The sequence below is a fragment of the Leucopleurus acutus genome (assembly GCF_964270905.1).
Source record: "Leucopleurus acutus genome assembly, chromosome: 7".
In the NCBI taxonomy this organism is placed as follows: domain Eukaryota; kingdom Metazoa; phylum Chordata; class Mammalia; order Artiodactyla; family Delphinidae; genus Leucopleurus; species Leucopleurus acutus.
Window position 1 is genome coordinate 48,011,971 of NC_139150.1, and position 20,988 is coordinate 48,032,958.

The 20,988-nt window shown below is 36.5% G+C and overlaps 1 protein-coding gene across 6 annotated transcripts in view; it reads left to right on the forward strand.

Moving 5' to 3' along the window:
- Nucleotides 1-223: 223 nt before the first annotated feature.
- Nucleotides 224-20,988, forward strand: part of TRPM3 (transient receptor potential cation channel subfamily M member 3) — a gene marked incomplete at its 5' end in the record, with an annotated part of 803,286 nt that continues 782,521 nt past the window's right edge. For all 6 annotated transcript variants that reach the window (XM_082843093.1, XM_082843094.1, XM_082843098.1 and 3 more), the window contains one exon: nucleotides 224-406. In XM_082843093.1, coding sequence (XP_082699219.1) covers nucleotides 224-406 — 183 coding nt within the window. The remainder of the gene's footprint in view (nucleotides 407-20,988) is intronic.

Sequence of the window (20,988 nt, forward strand, 5' to 3'; positions counted from 1 at the left end):
CGCAGCCCCAGCCCCCAGTTTGGCCAGTCGCGGGCTCAAGCGCAGCCTGGTGGCAGCGGCGGCGGTAACGGAGTGCAGCAGGGCTGTGGCCGGAGCCGGCGGAGGCAAAAAGGCGGCGCCAACAGTGAGCTACGTGCAGGCGGGAGTGCGACCCGGCGGCTTGAGGAGCGAGCGAGAGCGCTCGACGCCGGGGTGTTGCCCGGCCGAGCGAGGCGAACTTAGCATGGGGAAGAAGTGGAGAGACGCGGCCGAAATGGAGCGGGGCTGCGAGGACCGCGAGGACAGCGCGGAGAGCCGCAGGCGCAGCCGGAGCGCCAGCCGGGGCAGGTTTGCCGAGTCGTGGAAAAGGTTAAGTTCCAAGCAGGGATCCACCAAGCGCTCGGGACTCCCGTCGCAGCAGACGCTGGTGAGTGGCTGGGGGAGAGCCCCTGGTGTCTTCCCCCTCTGCACGCGACTCGAGCCCTTTCCATGGTGCTGAACTTGCCTCCTTAGAGGCTCAAGCCAGGAACTTGTGGAGCCGCTTCTAATGAAAGTGTTGGGGTCTGTGAGGAGGGGCAAGAAGGAACGACTTTCCTTTCCTCAGCTAGGGGAGGGTCTCCTGACATCTCTGGTGTCTCTGCAAAAAATGGAAAACATGTTCGAGAGGCGAGGGCTCACTGTGAGATCATTAGATTTTTGCAATTAATGGGACGTGGGAGATGTTGTCGAGTGTGTTGTTGTGACTCGCATACGTCCCGAGGGTCTGCCTGTGCAGAGTGTTCAAAGGTACTAGGCATCCGCTGAATGAGGGCGGAATAAGAAGGGCATGCCATATTTTTACTCTTAACACTTGCTCTTTTCCATCACACACCCCCACTATGTTAATAGGTGCATTTAGTTGTTTGCAGAGTCATTTACACGCAGAGAATAGCAAGAATATCCCAGGTGTTTATAATCTGACTGTTAACATATACAGCGTTCAGAAAAGTTTTCCCATGTGCCAGCTCCTTTTCAGTGTCTAATTAGTGCAATAAAAGCACTCAAGCGAAATTAATATAGGCATCGTATGTGTGTAGAGAAGTACAGTTGATAAAAACTTCAGCCGCATTTGCATTTTTAGTATTTAAATATTATGTTTTCCTTCAGCCTAGAGGGAGAGAACACTGTTCTAGAAGAGAGTGCAGAGCCCTCCTGTTGCTCCTAGGGAAGAAGGGTACACCACTTTAACTACCAAGACATCACTGAGAACATCAGGGTGTGTGTATTTATGTTTTACATCCAGAGGAGTTGACAGCAGAGATTGTATAGTGAAGAGAAATTGAATTCATTTTTTTAAAAAAGGATGGTACATAAACATTGTATAGCACGAATAATGTTACCCTGTTCTGTTTTTGAAAGGTCATCATTGCAGGACAAAAATTAATCCCTAAAAAGCAGGATGTCTAAAATATTCCTTCAAAAGAGTAAAATATAAATGCATACCATTTTTTGGTATTTGTGTTTATGTTGTTTGCTTGTTCACAAAAACTACTAGCAGAAAATGTTATTAGATATTTATTTGAACTATTTTAATATTTAGTGTGTTGAATGGGTAGGTTTTTAATAAAAATATGGATATAGAACACTTAAAATGCAATTAATTTTATTTCAGCCATTAAAATATTATTTTTCTAGAAATGTAGACTTGAAAATATTTTAAAAAGGAAAATATTCTGAAGATAGGTTTTTTCTGAAATAAATTATGTAGAACATATAAAATTAATTGATTTTGGTTTCTATCAATTATGTGAACTACGAATTAATTTTATCCCCTTTTTAACAGAAAGTGTAAATATAAATTTAAGTAACTTCTTTGATTTTGTTCAACAGATACATTCAGAGTCTATATCAGGAACATATAAAATCTTCATAAAACTGTAAGTTAGATTAAATAGCTTGCAGGTCTGTTAGCTAGAATAAAAATGTGAGAGAAAGAGGACATAATAGATACCATGACAACCAGAAGACATCTGGAAAAGTAACCATGTCTACTAAGGGTGATGATGATGCTATATTTCTCTGTAGTACTTGTTAATTGCAACATTAGTAATTCAGCTAAAAACCAGTTATGGCAAAAGCCTGTGCTTATTCTCACATTGCATGGCAAGTTTGATATTGATTTTGTTTTAAAAAAGTCTAATAAGTGCTCCTAGCTGTGATTTTAATTATCAGAATTTTTAAAACAAATATAATGAGGTTTTGTAAATGTTGGAGCTGGGATGATTGTTTTTAACCAAGGTTTGATTCCATTAATTCATAACAAAGACTTTCTACTTCATTTGTAAGTAAGACATCCAACTTATTTATGCAAACAGGAGGGAAGCAATAATAATGTTTGCAACAGATATGCTTATAAAAGTTTTTAATCTTTAAGGTAAGATGTTTGACTCCCTCTTAAAGTGAGCTGGTGCTATTTTCAACTTTCACTGTATTTCATGTAAAAAATAGCTCAAATTATAGATATTAGGAAGAGATTAAAGTAGTTAATTTGATTAATACTGCTTTTTATTTATTCTTATGAATAAATAAGATATTCTGTGATGTGGCTTTGGATCTTATTCATTTTGTGTTGTACGCAGAAATATTGTGGTATCCATCCTGATAAAAATCGTATAAGGATTTTACTCTTTCCTTTGAAGACAAAATAGATAAATGTGGAAAAAATTAGTTAATAAAACATGGAAGCTTTCTAACATCTTTCTGTCTTCTTTCTTTTGAGAATGTAAAATGATTATATGGTTGTTTTAATAATGTGGCCTTTGTTGCTCTCTTCTCTGCTTTAGTTAGAGTCTTGAAATTACTTCCAGTTAAAGTTGTTCCCAGGGAAAGATACAACCTGTGACTCTGTCCCCAATGGGAATGATTGCATTATTTTCCATTTTCACTAACAACAAAGCAGGCATACATCATGGATAATGGGGGAGATTTTCTTCAGCAAAGAGAGGTCTGCTATATTCTTGGTTATCCAGAAGTACTTTTCTTCTGTGATCTGAGTCATGGTGATTTTGTGTGTGAAGTATAGAGGAGGTGTGTTTGAATCAACCTTGGCAGTTAGATTTCCTACCTATCACTAAATATGTTGGGGTTTTCTTAGAAATATCTTAGAGGCTGGGCTGGTCCCATGATTTTAATGCTGCTATTAGAAATCAAAAAGTCACATTCCTGGCAATCCCTTTGGTACGCAGAAAATGGTCTCCTGATAGTCTTTACAGATTACGGCAGGCCCACATTAGGACAGTGTGTGCCACCCCTGCCCCAGCTCTCTGAGGTCTGCTTCTATTCTGCAGAAGCAGCACTACCCTGTGCAATAGCTGGAGGACAGGCAGCTGTTCTGAGTCCTAACAGTGGCATTTAAAGGGCATGTTTTCAATTTCTGGACCACAGTCCTGGGTGTGTCAGACAAATCAATCCTTGCTGATTTGAAAAGTTTTTTTTTTTTTTCATTTTTCTAATTCAAGAAACACTCTCCTCTCCACTTATTTTTAGACTTCATGGTTGACAATGAAAGCTTTAATCCAGTAAGCTACAATACTCAAAATATACCCCAAATCATAAAATTCTGATAGAGTGAAGCAGGATTTAATCATATTCATTCCTTGGAATTTGTTCCTCTCTGAAAGTGCATCATGGATTATTTTTTAAAATCTAAAAATACTGGTTTTTTTTTTTTTAGTAAATGTAAAGAATTTTATATCAAGTTTACAGTTAAATTAATATGAAAGTTATATATTTGAATTTTGGATATGAAATGAAGTTTCTGGATATTAATGTTTTATGTAATGTCTCTGTTGAATTGGTTAATAAGCATAAAAGTAATTTAAAACTTCTTTGCCTCCATTCTATAAGATCTGGATTTCATATTTCTCCTTGAAGTATTGTTCTTGTTATTCCTATTATTTGTTTTAATTCCACCCACACAGAAATATATGGAAATCTATTGAAAGTTGAGTCAGCAAGTGCTGTCTGGTGTTACAATATCAAATGCTCACCTGCGCATATAACAGTACTTTTAATTTTGAAAGGCGATTTCCTCCTCTAGTCCATTTATACAACTATTTAAAGGCTTGTTTTCAAATAGAGGCAGATTTAATTTAATCTCTGAGTAACCTCTTGCAAAAGAAAAAGAAGCAGTTCTGAGGGAGTCAAATGATGGTTGTTTTTCAATCTTAGATGTCATGCTTGCTTCCACTAATGCTATAATTACCCTCATCAGCAGGTGCCCACCACAGAACATCACACCTTGTGCAGACAAGAGGGCAGCTAAGAGCGTATAGAAGCAGCAGTGAGTCTATGAAACAGCAGTCCTGAGAAGTAGACGAGAACCGTTCAGCTGGTACCACATTCACTACTCCCACAGCTGTTTGAGATGCTGTGTGCGCAGGGGGGATTCCATGAACAAACCTGGTTCCGTTTCTGAGGCTGACTTGTCTCTTTTGGAGCAAGTGACTTCCAGTTGTTCCTGCCAAAAGCTGGGTTCTACAAGATCTTAAAATAAATGAGAGAAAGCTGAGTCAAAGGCAGGGCTAAAGTCAGAAAAACTCATTTCCCAATCGATTGCCCATTTGAGGGTTGTGTGAATGGTAGATCCCATGGTGGCCGTAGAAACAACAGCAACTTGGTGAAAAGAATCCTCATTTCCTTTTTCAGTGTCTAATATGCTATTGCAGTGTCATTAAACCCTTAATAGTTTGTTCTTGTTACACAAAGGGCTCGCTGGTGAAAGCAGAACAAATCCCCTGTAGTGAGTCCATTACTGAATAAACCATTTCTTGACAGGTTGATTTTTGTCTACTGCCTTTTACTCCCTGTGTTGAAAAAATAAAAAAAGGGACAATGTTGTATCACTTAGGAATATGGCTATATGTTCTTGTTATTGTGATTTTTTGTTGGGGAAAAAAAGCCATTTTCTGAGAATCGTCTATTTTGTTTAAGCATTTCTGAATTCTTTTTCTAGTAATTAATATAACTAACAAGCTTTTTCTCATCAATCACAGTGAATTAAAAATTTAATTTAATTTAGTTTCATCTTTAATTTGAGGGCCATGGTATTAGGTGGCAGGTAATTCAATATTTTAAGTTTTGAGGAGGAAAAATATCCTTGTATGGGGATGGTTTTAAACATGTTTTCAGTTATTCCCAAATATATTACAGCAGTTTCTTCTGCCATCATTTATTGAGATCTTGAAAAAGAATTGAATCATTAAAAATCATTTATAAATAGTAGCAAAACATATTCATTTGTTCTGACCAGCTGTGCTGGTCTGTGCATTGGCTTTACTTTTTGTTTCTTTCATTTGCAAAGCCAAATGGGGGGCTGTTAGAGCAAATATGAAAGGATTATAGAGAACAATGTTTAAAGAAACTTTTATTCCGCTAACATTCATTGAGTACTTAGGAAGTGTTAGGCACCATGGTAGGTACTGAACAACTTCCTCAATAGAACTAATGGTTTAACACAAGACAGAGATGTGCAAAGCAACAAGACAGGGTTATACATAGACTAGCTTCATGGTCAGAATACAGTGGAGCAAAGATTAAAGTAGTCAGTGCCTCTTAATGGATAGTGATGGAAAATTTAGATAAGAAGCATCCTAGACTTGGTGCCTGATTCTCAAAAGATGAGGAAGAAAAAGAGTTGCTTGGCTTTGGCAGTTTGGAAAGAGGGCAGTAATTCCTTTCTCAGTCATTTTAACAGACTCATGAGGGTCGATGCCTGACTGCACAGCAGATGAGACAGAGAAGTAACAGCGATGACACAGCAACAACACAAAACACATAGGTAGTAATCAGTATGTGCCAGGCATCACAGAATTTATTATCTATTGCCTGACTTCAGCTAGACTGTAATCAAAAGTGGGGATCTTTGTTTTGTTCACTGATTTATCCAGATGCCTTGAATAGTGCCTGGTGTGTACTAAGCACTCAAATATTTGTTCAATGAATAAAGTGACCAATTAATTGTAAAATGGTGCTTTTTGATTAATATGAGGTAGACTTTAGGTTCTTAGCTATGAGGGAAAAAAGAAATACAGGCAATTTTTCTTTTTTTTTCAAGATGGGAGAAATTTGAGCTTTCTGTTTGCTGGGTGAAGAACCTATTAGAGAAGGAGGGTTTAAACAAGTAAGAAGAGAGAAAAGCGATGAAACTAGTTTATACATTTGGAGGAGTTGGGATTTGCTTAATGGGAGGGTTAAAGATCTGTTTTCCCTCATGTTCAATCCTGGCTCTACCCTCTTTGTCTTAGGGACTTGCTTGGTGGAAATTGGACCCGATCGTTGATTATTTTGCAGGTTTTACTTAGTACATATTTAGTCTATAGTGTTAGTGAATAATTCAAAATTATCACGCAAATATATGTATTTCTGGGAAACTATTGTTTGTTAATAATTAATAGATTGCTGAAATGCTACTTTGTATCTTTGACCTCTCTAAGTACCTGAATTCTTTGATCTCACCAAATACCTCAAGAGATGTGGGAAATTCCTCAGATCTCAACAAGGTGGGAATCAGTACATCAGTTTTCCTGAGGATGGTTATCTTAGTTGAGTTGACATGGCAAGCTGCCAGTCCCTGCATACAATGTCATGGGACTGTATATTTATTTAAAATGCCTCTGTAGAATACCAGAACTTCAACCACAGAATAGTCACACAAAACGGAACACATTCACAGTGATAATCAGTAGGTTTTGTCCTCCACAAGCATTGATTTTTCTAGGACTTCCTTGGGAATGAACTTTATAATGGTGAGATTAGGAGGGACAACTCTTTTGGGTAAGTGTTCCCAACAGGCTCAATTTGAATGCAGTTCATCTCTACTTGGAAAGTTCTATGGACAATCTGAATTGATTTTAGAGAACAGTATGGTGGCTTTGGAAGCAAGCAGATCTAGATTGGAACCCTAGCCTCTCTCAGTTTTCTCCCCAGTTCTATCAGGAGGATTCCTTCTTCCTTTCCCACCGTTTAAGATTCACTTGTGTTCTTTTTTTTTCCTAATAAAGAAAAAGTAATTATTGTATTTATTTTTATTTAAAATTTAAATTGGCCCAAATAGGCAAAAATAGAAAATACTATGAAAAGAACTCACATACTCATAATACACATTAAACCAAGGTTAACAATTTGCCGTATATTCTTTATATCTTTTTAAGAGTAAACTGCTACAGACACAGCTAAAATATCCGCTTACCATTCTCTTGATTCCTTTCCCGAAGGTAAGAATTATTCTGAACTTGAGGTTCATTCTTCTCATATAGGTTTATTTTAAAAAATCTCTACTACATATTTATTCATAACTATGTGTAAATAGTATGGTTCTGTATGTTTAAAAACTTTTACGTGAATGTATAGTATACTTTTGCAATTTGCTTTTTTTCATTCAACATTGTATTTTTTGAGGTATATCAAGGAGTTAGAAATAGATGTTGCATATTATTTCAGTCTGTTTGTACCACAGGTAATTTAGTCATTTCTCTACTGGCAAAATTTTAGTTTATTTCCTTATTTTTTTCAGCTATTACAAACAATATTCAATGAAAATCTTTGTACTTGTCTCTTTGGTCCTTAACTTGCAAAAACAGGATATAAACTCAGGAACTGACCTTGCTCTTTGGAAGATATAAGGACCAGGGCTTCTTCCCTAGAGAAAGGTCAAGCTTGTCCAGCTCCTTATCTCTGAACAGATCCAGAATTTGCAAGGAGTTGAAGGTGCTGGCCTTCTTTAATACTGGACTGACATTCAGATTAGACAGACTTGATTTCCAGTCTGGCTCAGGTCATTAACTGGTTTTGCAGCTTTATCTTTCTGTGTCTCAGTCCTTTATCGTAAAATGAGGATGGGAATACCTGTCTCCAGGATGAATTGTGAATGTTAAGTGTATTGATGTGTGTAGCTATTTCAGTGTCTGCAAGAGCTACTTGTTAAATGGATGTTACCTAACTCTCGGTATTAATCAGAGGTCTTACAACAAATAAGACTTTGTTTGATGGGGAAGTGTTTATAATCTTTAATTCTCTTGAAATTAAAATGTTGTTTACAGACAAGAGGTAATATAAGGCTAATGATCATTTGTATTGGGCTGCTGGTTTTGAAAGTGCTTCGGAAAATAAAGTCAGCTTGTCTTCTCCAAGATGATTGTTTTCCACAGTTGATTCTCGTCCTTGAAATGTCCATTATTCTGTGTTTTTACTGAAGGTAAATTTATTGACATTTTTAGAAATAAAATGTGAAATCTGTACCATATTGAAATACAGGATACTCTTTGCTTTTGGTATTTTTACCATTGGGTTCTTTATGTTTTGAAACAAATTATGATTATAAAATTGTTATCTTCATGAACCTCAAGATTTTTGGGAAAGAATGCTTTTTAAAATACCTTTATTAAGGAAAATCCAAACATATACAACACTAGAGGGAATAGTGTAATAACCACATTTACCCATAATCCAGCTTCAACAATTATCAAAACATGACAAATCGTATTTCATTTATATACCCCTATTTCCTGTTTTTTCCGTCTTCACTAGATTATTTGCAAATTCCAGATATCATATTACTTTTAATAAATATCTGAAAAATAAGGACCCCTTATCAAAACAAAACTGCAATACCATTATGAAGTTTAAACAAATTAATAATTTCCTAATACCCACATATATTAAATTGGGATCACATTTCCTTAATGATCTCATAATTCTGTTTTCTACTCACGGTTTGTTTGAATCAGAATACAGCTGTAATTTACACATTACAGTTATTTGTGTTTTTCAGTCTATAAGTTTCCTGTCCAGGTCTCCTGTTTTTCTGTTGAAAATTATTTTTCAAAGAAATTTATTTGTCCTGTAGAGTTTCCTACATTATATATTTTTCAGAATACATCCCAGTGGTGTTAATCTTACATTTTCCTCTGTCCATTGTATTTCCTGTGAACTGGTAGTTTGATCAGGAGCCTTGATCGGTTTTGACTTTTTTGGCGAGGATCCTGCATAGATATTCTGGTTGCCTCTCATTTTAGGTATTAGCTACCATTGATGATCATTGTCTAGAGCAGGTGTTGGCAGACATTTTATGTAAAATCCAAATAGTGAACATTTTAGGTTTTGTGCACCATAAGGTCTCTTAGAACTACTCAACCCTGCTATTATAGCCCCAGAGGAGCCATAGACATTATATAAATAAGTGGACATGGCTGTGTTCCCATGCAACTTTATAAATAAACACTGAAATTTGAATTTCATATAATTTTTTATATGTCATGAAATACTATTCTTCTTTTAGTTTTTTTTACCATTTAAGAATGTAAAAATCATTCTTAGCTCACAGGCCAAGAAAAAATCAAGCCACAGACTGGATCTGGCCCTTAGCTGGAGTTTGTTGATCCCTGACTAAGATCCATTGCTTTATTAGGGCATTGCAAAATGATAATATACAATTCTATCTTTCCTTTTTCATTTATTAGCTGAAATTTTATAGATAGGAACCACTGCATCAACGATTTGCTTACTTTGAGTTATAATTCATACCATAAAGTCAAGATAAATATTTGGGAGAGACAGTTTTTAAAAAGCTGAGCTAATAATAATAATAGGAGCTATATGGTGGCATTGATCTCTTAGTTTACTGTCAAGCCTTAGATTTTAATTGGGTCACTGTGTTTGGTTAACCATCAGAAAATACTTGGCCGTTTATTATGGAGGCCAATTAAACTGTCATTAAGAAATGGAATATGTAAAAACATATTGTCAAACTGATTCTGTATTAAGGCTTTTGCTCTCAGTATTTAAAAAAACCCTGGGCATTGTGTTAGGTTTCTGCTGCCGCCATAAAAAATTACTACAAACTTAGTGGCTTAAAGCGACATGAATTTATATTATCTTACAGTTATGTAGTTCGGAAGTCTGATATGGGTTTCTCTAGACAAAAATCAAGGTATTGACAGGGCTGTGTTCCTTTCTGTAATCTCAAGGGGAGAGTCCATTTCCTTGCCCTTTCCAGCTTCTAGCAGATGACAACATTCCTTGGCTCCCGGCTCCTTTCTCTTTCACATCGAAGGCAGCAAAGTTGTCTGTCATTGACCCCTGCTTCTATCATCACAATGCTTTCTCTGACCCTCTCTTTTGACAAACATTATATATATTTAAAGTATATAACATGATGTTTTGATATAGTATACATTGTGAAATGATTACCACAATCAAGCTAGTTAACATATCCGTCACTTCACATAGTTACCTTTCTGTTTTTATGGTGCGAACATTTAAGATGTACTCTCTTAGCAAATTTCAAGTACGTAGTACAGTATTGTTAACCATAGGCACCATGCTGCACATTAGATTTCCAGAGCTTATTCATCCTGCATAACTGAAACTTATACTCTTTTGTTTTCTGAATGTTGAATTCACAGTGAAAACTATAGAAGTGAAAATTACCTTTCCTACCAGTGGATATTCAGTAGATTTGGGGATATGAATGTTTTGTTTTGACATACATTTTAATGAGCACCCACTCTGTACAAGATAAAGCCTCAAATGCTACAGGAGAAAGAAATGTGAAAAAGACTTACTTGTGATTGGTGGGAGGGATGAAACTATAAGTTGGCATATAACATGATATATTTACTGTAACATATTAGGTATATAGTTAGCAATTATACATAAATGATATATTATGACTGTTACTCATGAGTATATTAAAATTGCCTTAATTATATTATTAGTCTGCTAAAAAGCTTGGTAAGACTTGTCAAATGGTTGAGAAAATCAGTTGATTGGACCCATGGTGGAACTTTCAGTTTTTGATCCACAGACTTGAAGCTGTACAGGTAAAATGATTTTGGGGATATCTTTAATTAGTATTTTCTTTAAAAAATTTTTTTAAACTTTTATACAATTTTTAAAGGTTACTTTCCACTTACAGTTATTACAGAATATTGGCTATATTCCCCGTGTTGTACAATACATTCTTGAGCCTGTCTAATACCCAGTAGTTTGTACCTCCCATTCCCCTACCTCTGTATTCCGCCCCCCCAGCCCCCCCATAACCACTAGTTTGTTCTCTAGATCTGTGAGTCTGCTCCTTTTATGTTATATTTACTAGTTTGTTGTATTTTTTAGATTCCACATATAAGCGATATCATACAGTATTTATCTTTATGTCTGACATTTCACTTAGCATAATACCCTCCAAGTCCATCCAGGTTGCTGAAAATGGCAAAACTTTTTCTATGTAGATGTTTCAAAAAGCAGTTTTTACTAGTTTGTAAATATTTTATTGATTTTTTTAAATGAATGAAAATAACCCTTAACTTGAAATTTTGAGTTACAACTACTTTTTAAATAGGGCTCTTAATGTTTTTTCCCGTTATTTGAGTACATCTGATTATTCATGTAAGTGCTTGTCTCCTTTATTCAATAATCATTGTAACAATAGATAATTTTTATAAATCACTGTTAATAGAAAAGAGAGAAGGATGAATAATTAGCACCAAGTGAGGACATAGTAATAGGTAGAGTCTTCAAAATGCTAAGGTCAAATAGGGTGAGAAATTGAGTCTCTCTTTCTAAAAATGTTCCTATTTCTATTTTTATTGAAATATATTTGACTATAACCTTGGATACATTTAAGGTATACAACATGTTAATTTGATACATTTATATATTGTTATATGATCACTATAAAAGGCAAAAGGACCAAGATGAAGACAAAAGATCTGGACCTTGACTCAAGATAAAGACATTTCCTTCTATCATTCCTAACTAAGGGTTTTCCTGTGGTTATAGCTACGTATTATTGTTACTATTAATGATTGCAGCTTATATGTGTGATTAGGTTTAAGGTAATATTGGTGAGTAAACTCCGTTTTATTCCCTTTTCCTTGACTTTATAAAGTCTGTCATAAAATAAAACCTTCAGGAATTATTGAGGGGAAGTAGCAGAATTGGACCTGACAGACATTTGTCACCAGCCCATTGTCCAATGTGGGTGCCAGTTTCAGAATAAGATCTATTTCCATTTGTTTGGACTTTATATCACAAAGTTGACCCCCCATGTAAAGACACATTTTTAACAAAAAGATAAAGTTTAAAATTGCTTTCCTTTTTTCGGAGTTATTGACAGCCATTTTGTGGGAATGTGGGTTTTTAAGTATTTAAAAGTATTAGATACCCTAGCACTAAATGAAATTAGTTTTCTTTAAAAGATAAACAATAATGATTCAAATTACTAGAGCCTAGGACAAAGTGGGAATGATTTGAATTACAGATACAAAAAGAGCTCATTGTTTGAAAGGTGCATCACGTTATCGGATGTAACTATAGAATGCAGTGGTAACAGTAACTAAAAGAAGAGCTTAAATCATGTTATGAAAATCACATACTCCAGGTGAATAGACTTTGAAAAATGAATGCAGAAGGAACCAGTGATAAATAATGGCTAAGTCCTACTTTTGTCTCATTACCCATTAAGTACACTTAGGGGAAGGGAGGGAAAAAAATGTGTGACTATACTGTACCTTGTATGACTGGTGCCTTTGGGTCCACTGATGGAGATAGACGACTAAGCTGGTATGATAACATCACGGTCCTGCATTGATCTGGGCAGTGAGGTAATTCACAGGATATTGTATTACTGCATAGTTTGTGAATCCTACACATTGTAAAACCTTTGGATAGCTGGGAATTATTTCTTCCTGGGGAAAATGTCTGATTGTCAAATATAACCTTAAATGTGCCTAGAGTATAATTTAGTCCTTTTGTTTAGGATCTCCTTTAGGATGAGGTTTGTATTTTATTTACCAGTGTAGCCCCACATTTTGCACAGTGCCTGGCATGTTGTGGAAACTCAGTACTTGTATGTGGAGTAAATGAGAGAACATAGTGAAAATGCTCTAGACTTAGGTGTTTCATACCTTGGACAGAAAAAGGGTGAAGAAAGGAAGAAAAATAAACATTATTTTGGTATTTTTAAATACCAGGCACTTTCAGTGATCTCTTATGTAATCTTCTGTACATTATTCTGATGTAGGATTGATTTGGATGCCCAAAGCACAGATGAAGAAACAGAATTTCAAAGAAGTCAAGTCAGTTCTTACCAGGGTAACTGGGAAATGGTAGACATAGAATTCAAATGCAACCATCCATTAATTTTTTTTCAATACTCTGCTGACTTGTGAGTTAGGGATAAGATGATTTAAAAAGCATAAACAAAGTTTATGTATGTCTCTTCCCTCACAAGGGTGATTTGTTCTTGGAGGTGGCTTAAAGGTCACTATGGGTAGTGAGACTAAGTCAGAGCAGCACTGAGTAATGAAAGCAATTAAACTGTATTGTTAACAGTCCTGCCAACAAGCTTAGTCCCAGGTATAAACTATTGAATGGAAAAGCAAAAACATGGTAACTTGTTATTGTTGCTACTTCTCTTACTGTTGTTGGGTGAGAATAGGGCAATATAGTTGCATTTACATGATTGTGATACTTTATTTCCTTTATTTTCCAAAATATGTTGAATCATTTACTTATTCTTTCAAGTTTTAAATAAACTCTGGTTATTTCATTTTTGTGATGTCAAACAGAACCAGATTTAGAAAACTATAATTTCAAGTGAAACTTGAGTACAGAACCCTTGTTAAATACGTTCTGTGTGTGTGTGAGTGTGTGTGTGTGTGTGTGTGTGTGTGTGTTAGAAAAATGTGACAAATAAGAGATAAATAAGAACCTTTCCTGGGAGTTTAATTTGAGAAAGTAATTACCTTGGTTTGTCTTGAGGTCAGAGTAGAGTCAGGCCAATGTACCGAATCGTTAATATCTTAAATCAAATGGAATTGGAGTCCATAATAATGACCCTGAGCCAAGGTGTTGTACTCAGACATAAGAGAAAGATGGGTTTGTGTTCCGTGCTTCCTACTTACTAAGGCAATAAGCTGCGTTAAGATCAGGAAGAGAGATGTTCAATAAAAATGGGTGACAGAAAATGAGTTGTTGATTAACTAGGGAAAAAAACAATCAAAAGAACCCTTTTCACAAGCATTCTTATTTAATGTTACTCTGTGTGTGTGTAAGAAGTATATGCCTATATTTTCACAACCAAGCGTTTTTAAAATCTAATTAGGATATGCTGACATTTGTTGTAAATCTAAATAATGACCATAAAATTGAAGTTTCCATCCATTCTTCTCAGATATCTGGGATACTGATTGTGGGGGATGATGGTGGTGGTCGAGATACAAGAGAGGCAATGTGCCCACCCTCTTTGCTTGTTATCGTGAAGAAAGGGAGAAAATGAACATTTGCTGTATGTTCAGCACTTTGTTAGGCTTTTTTAAAAATATTTATGAAGGCTTTATACTTTATACATGCTATCTCATTCAGTTCACACAACAACCTGATTAGGTAAGCATCCCTCCTGGAGCTTATATTCTAGTGAGGGCTGACAGAAGATACACAAACAAGCATGTAAATATGTAATAAAATGTCTAGTGATTATAAGTACTATGAGGAAAAAATAAAACAAGGCCAGGAGGTAAAGAATGAGTGAGGGTGCTATTTTAGCTAGAGGGGAAGCCTCTCTGATTGGTGCTCTTAGGCAGATGTCAAGATGAAGTGAGGAAACAAGCCATGGAGATACCTGGGGAAGAACATTCCAGGCAGAGGGAACAGCAGGTACAAGTGTCCTGAGGCAGAGGAATGTCTGATGTGTTCAACCAAAGACGCTGGAGCAGAATGAGCCAGGACGAAAGGGGAAGGAGATAAAATCTGATTTGAACCCAGGTCTGTCTGACTCCAAACTGATGTCCACAACATTCCTGTCACACCATGAATTGGGAAGATGTGTAGCACTAGAGAATGACACAGGAAATTGAAAACAATTTGAGACTTTATAGTATGGACTGTAACTATTGTAGAAAATCAAGAATAGGACAGAAAGATGTTTTGTTGGAGGCAGGATGACATGGACTTGGGCTCTAGGATACACATAAATGTGGGCTTGCAGATTCAAACTACAAAGAGCAGATTAAAATGAAAAGAGCATTGACATGGGAATGTTAATAACAGTTACACGTGTTGAACTTCATGTGCCAGGAACTGTTCTGTGAGACTTACATGTATTGAATAATTTCCTCCATATAACAACCTCATTGTACCCATTTTATGGGAGAGGAAACCAAGGCATAGAGATATACAGTAACTTGCCCAATGCCATGGAATTTAGGTTTGAAATCAGGATGCCTGGCTCTGTATTCTGTACTCTTAAAGAATGGTGAGATTGAAAGAAAACGTGGAGCAATTTAAAAAATTCTTTTTAAAATCTTCTCCCATCACTTTCCTGAAGTATGGAACAAAGATTGACAGATGACCTATCAGAAACAAAGTTTACTTTTATCCTTCTGAAGAATATAAAAGGAAGTTTGGGCAGAATCAGTTGGGGAGGATGGTGAAGATACACATTAGTCAAAGTATTTTCTCATCTCAGTTTTCCTGTGGCTTTTGGCTAGGGTGAAAAGGTGATTAGCCAGTGAGGTACAGTACTGTGCACATAGTTGTCCTCAATAAAGAGCTCATTAAATCTGCTTCAAAATATTCTTTATATTATTTTTTCTTTTTTAAAAAATAATCTTTATATTAAATGAAGAAGCCAATTATTGAAACCGGGGGCAATTGGATGATTATAATGTATTAAATATGTGCTCAAGGGTTAAAAGAAACCATAAGACAGTATAAATTTGTTTTCATTATTGCTTTTGTTTTTTGTGTGTGTGTCTCTGTTTTGTGTTTTTCACTGAGCAAGACTTTTAGGCTTGTTTCTCTTGTAAATTGGCTGCTGAAACATGCCAGAAGCATCAGAACAAGTAGTTTTAGATTAAATTTGTTGAAAGCTCTGTAGAGATACATCAGTGAGATTTAAAACAAACAAAAAATCTATCCAGGAATTCTGAAGGAACTTAACTGTGAAATAGGAAAGCAGTTCATTGAAATGTGTAACTGATTGTAAATACCACAGCATTGGAGAAGTGTTCCCAAATCTGCTGGCCATTAGGATCACCTGCGAACTGTTTGAAACTGTAGACTGCTAGACTGGCCACACCTTGCCTGTGGGCTTTCTGTCTCTGTGACAAGGCTGGAAAAACAATAATTTGATGAGATCCTCACGTGATTTAGATGATAACCCATATTTGGATACTACTATTTTTATAAGTATTATCTGTGATGGTGGGTCTCAATGTTAGCACATATCAGAATCACCTGGAGGGCTTGTTAAACCACCTTCCGGTGGGCTGTAACTTCCAGCGGACCTTAACTTCCGGTGTTTCTAAATAAATAGACCTGAGGCGTGGTCTGAGAACTTGCATTTTGAACAAGCTCCCGGATGTAATGGCAGCTGCTGGTCTGGGCATTGCGCTTTTGGAGCCATAACTTATAAGAACTTCAGAGTAGGATGTGGGTGACAGCCGGACAGGTAAGCAATATGATTTTCATTAATGGAATCTGGAAGACTTCATGGTATGGGATAGAATCAGTGACCTTAAAAATAAAAAAAATATGGTGAGTAAGGCAACGTTATTGCTCTAAGGTATATTCAACCAATTCAGTTGTTTGTGGTTTTAGTAAGTTTGTGAATAATGGCTTAACAAGGAAAATATAATTTATAGGCCAAAGACTAAGAACTTCTAAAACAATCTAGTTTCATGGAATTGGAAAAAGTGGATGTGCGAAGGAAATCTTTTTTTCAAGGATGAGATCAGATTTAACGACAGACGTGAAAAGGAGATTAGCAAGCATTTTTAAAGACACAGAAAACAAAATAGTGAATTACCTTTGGCAGTAGGTCTGGGAATTTCTTTTCTTTAATGCTAGTAAATGTCTTACAACTGTGAATACCATGGTAAATCACTCAGCGTACTTAGATTCTAAATTCTTCCCAGTAAGAAAATGCCAAGCTAGTAGAAATAAATTTAGGAATCTCTTCACAACAAAATCTGTGGTACAGGCAGGAGCAGCTGCATAATTTGTGGAGCCCAGGGCAAAACGAAAATGTGAGGCCCATGTTCAGAAATTACTAAGATTTCAAGACTGCAACAGGAAAGTATTAAACGAAGTGTGGGACCCTGTGAGACTAACCCGGTCTCACATCCGTGAAGCCAGCTCTGGGTGTAGAGGCAAAGGGGCTTCAAGAGATTTGGAGTTAGAGCTAGATTTGAATTCCATCCCTGACACTGTCATTTTGAGGGATATACTTTTGCTCCCCAGTTTCTTGATATGTACAGTTTGTTGAATAATCCCTACTTTGAAAATCCATTGAGAAAAACAAGTTAGGGAACAGATGAAACTCTCTATGGCAGCACATGGCATAGGGTAGACAATTTTTAAAAATTCTAAATAAAAAAAAGAGTTGGTAGGGCTGGAGAGATTATTGATCTCACCAGTATGAGTGTGTCATTTCTCATATTCGTATAAAACTGACAAATTCATTAAAGGTTTGTTGACTGCTTATAAAGTGCTAGGCAGTGTCCTAGGTGCTGGTGTTTGTGCAGGTCACAGTCTAGTGGGAGACACAGCCAGTAAAGTAGATGAAAACATAATTGTGAAATGCGAAGTGTGATGGAAGAAAATAACTGGCACAAGAGGTATGGCCTTGGAGGGAGGCCAGGGAAAGCCTCTCTGAAGAGGTGGCATTGCAACGCTACGATCTACAGGTGAGGAAAATCTAGTTAGGGGAAGAGAAGTCAAGTTGGAGAGAGCAACACGTGCAAAGCTTCTTAAGCAGGAAAGACTTCGGTGTGTTTCAGGAACTGAAAGAAGACCAGTAAGACTACTAGAGAATGAGGTAGAGAGTGGTAGGAGATGAAATTGGGGAGGAACATAGGACCGGAACGTAGCCCTTTGTGGGTGAGAGTCAGAAGTCTGGATTTTATTCTAAGCGTAATGGGAAACCATTGAAGACTTTTAAGTACAGAAATGATGTGTGCTGATGGATATTGCTAAAATATCTCCAGATGCTTTGCATACAATAGTTGGAAGAGGGACAGAAGAGGAAGTGCGAGGCTACTGTGCAAAACCCAGTGAGAAATGATAATGGCATGGACTAGGTTTGTGACAGTGGAGGTAGGAAGAAATTGATTTTCTAATGTATTCTGGTGGTAGGAGCAATTGAATTTGCAATTGGGATTTGTGTGAGTGTGAAGAGAGACAGATGAATCAAGAATGGATCCCAGGTTTTGGGCTTGGGCAACTGGGTGGATGGTAATATTCCAGAAATCATGAAGACCTGGAGGAAAACAGGCTTTGGAGGAGAGTGAGAAGTCCAGTTTTGAACATGCTGATTTTGAGATGAGGGTATCAAGTTGGTTAGTTGAATATATGTGACTGGAGTTTAGAGGAGAGGTCAGAATTAGAGATAATCCAGGTGTTATCTGTTTATAGATGGTATCAATATTAAAGCCCTGGGAATGAATGATGAGTAGCATGACAGTACATAGATAAGGGAGTCCAGAAAAGACCCCTGTGGATCTATTTAGTAGAGGGACCATCCAAGGAAACAGAACAACCAGAGAGATGTATATAACCTCTTATGTTACAGAGGCCAAGAGAAGATCTTTCAGGAAGGGAGAAGTGACCAGGAGGGTTGAATGCTGCAGAGATTGGTCAAGGAAGATGAGGATACCAAAGAGCCCATTGTATTTGGCTTGGCAATTTAGATTGTTGTGAATTTGCTAAGAGCAGTTTTGTTACAGTAATGGGGACAGGAGCCAGAGTGGAGTAGGCTGAGGAATGAGGTGTGAAGTAGTGGAGACAGGGTGTATACTCAATATTTTGAGAAGTTTAATGTACAAAGGAGTGGGAAAAAAAGGGTATGGGCATTTAAGAGGGCATATGCAGTCAAGGTACTTTTCTTTTTTCTTTTAGGATGAATAATACCAGGGCATGTTTGTGTGCTGATAGGAATGATACCACATAGAGGGAAAGAATAATGATGGAGAGAAGGGATGCTTGTTAAACACAAAGTCATAGAGAAGGCTGAGGGGATCTATAAAATTATGCAGAAAAGCAGAGTGACTCACTGAGATAAGTGGCCAGCAGGGTAAACCTAACATTTGAACTATGTCCTCCCTTATGATATTGCTTGTATTTGGATTATTTAACCTGTTTTGTATATTTTTTTCTCTCCTTGGCTTGTCAGCTCCCAGAGAAAGAGAACATGCCTAATTTACCTGACCCCTTACACAGTATCTTGGCTTAAGTGTCATCCAGAGGAGTTTTCTAAAATGTTGTAGTAGGAAAAAAATGGAAATTTGAACCAGCTATCTTAAGAATTGGTAGATGGTTTGCCATAAGGCACAAAATGACTGTTTCTGAACAGTATAGGAAGGAGCGCAAATGCATATCAGACCTAGGGTTGCTGAATTGGGATAAAAAAGAGTAAAGAAATAAGATTTCTTCACGGAAGAGTGTGTATTGAATTATCTATAAGAAACCGTATGATTGTAAAGTTGATGGTGGTCTATAAGGCCTCATTAAGAATGCAAATGATATGAGCTCTGGGTGGAAACCAAAAGGCAGACCCTGGAAAGCTGGAAAACTGTTGAGGTGTACTTACTCTCACTGGGAGCACTCAAGGTCCAGAAGCTCAGCCAGCCCGATTTCATGCAGCCCTTTCTGTCACCTTGTCCCAGACAAAGTGGAAACATTACTGGATTTGGAAGAAAGGCCGATGAAGGAAGTAGGTTAATTACATGAAGCCTTGGTTGACATTTTAATAATTTTAGCCTCATCAGAAAAAAAACATTGTTTCTCTGGGTTAAGAAATTGGGAGCTGAGGCTAAGATTTAGGAAGAAAAACTGTCAGAAATAGCAGAAAAATATTATTCAATGGCTTAGGCAAGGCTGTCATTGCTCTATAATGTTAACATCCTGAATTATCCTTTGAGATTTTTTCAAATATATACTTCTTAAATTCCATAGCCAAAATATAAAAAACAAAACACTAAAAGCAAAAACATTGTTTTTATTTCTAGAAGAACATGATACTGTTTTCTATTCACAAAAGCTCAGTAATGAGCATAAAATATTGAGAGAAAACAGACTTAAACTACTTTTATGGTGCCAGGCTTTAGTTCTGGAAGACTGTTTTGTAGAGAATGGTGACAATGAATAACTCCTAGAGAACAAAGGAATGGTTACTCAAAAATGCCAGGTTTATTTATTGTTTAGGTGCAGTGTTTGCTTCTCCTGTATTCTGGTCACATTCCCAAATAGTCTGAAAGGATGAATCTTGAAAACAAAGTGGCAAATTCCGATTGGTTTTTAAAGGGTAGTTTGTAAAAAAAAAAAAAAAAAAAAAATTATAATAATAAATAGAATATTTTAGAAATCCTATTGAAAGAGTTTTATGGCCATCCTTACTGGATCTTTCCTGTTTATTTCGTATAATTTCGTCTGTCAAGGAGTGAAAATCTTCTATGAACAGGAGAAGTAAGTTTAATGGTAATGAAAGCGACTTGCTCACAGCAGGGAATGGAGTTTTGCTCCAGGTTTTCTGCTTTGGTGAGCAAGTGATGAGAGACTGAAATGAAAGTGCTAGGAACTGAACGAAACTCTTAATCAGCTATATAGAGGATTGTCATAGAATTGATTTGTTCAGTTTACTGGGATAGGAATTAGAGCAGTTTTTGCTTTGTAGATATTGCATATTGATGTGGTAATGAATGTGGGGGGCACTTCAAAGATTACCCATATCACTGGGTATGTGGGGTGAGCTGATAAAACCAAAGGTTTAAAAATTATTCTTAAATCTCCACTGAACAAAAACTTATGAGTTGCTATAATATGTAGTTGTCTCAAAGATTCGGAGATACTGGAAAATTAATGTATTTTATCAGCTGAATAATCTTCAAAAGCTAACTGTAAGAAGCCAAGCATAGCAATATGACATGGGTTCAGCCAAATGTGTCTCATTTGGACTCCCTTTTTAATTTCAGT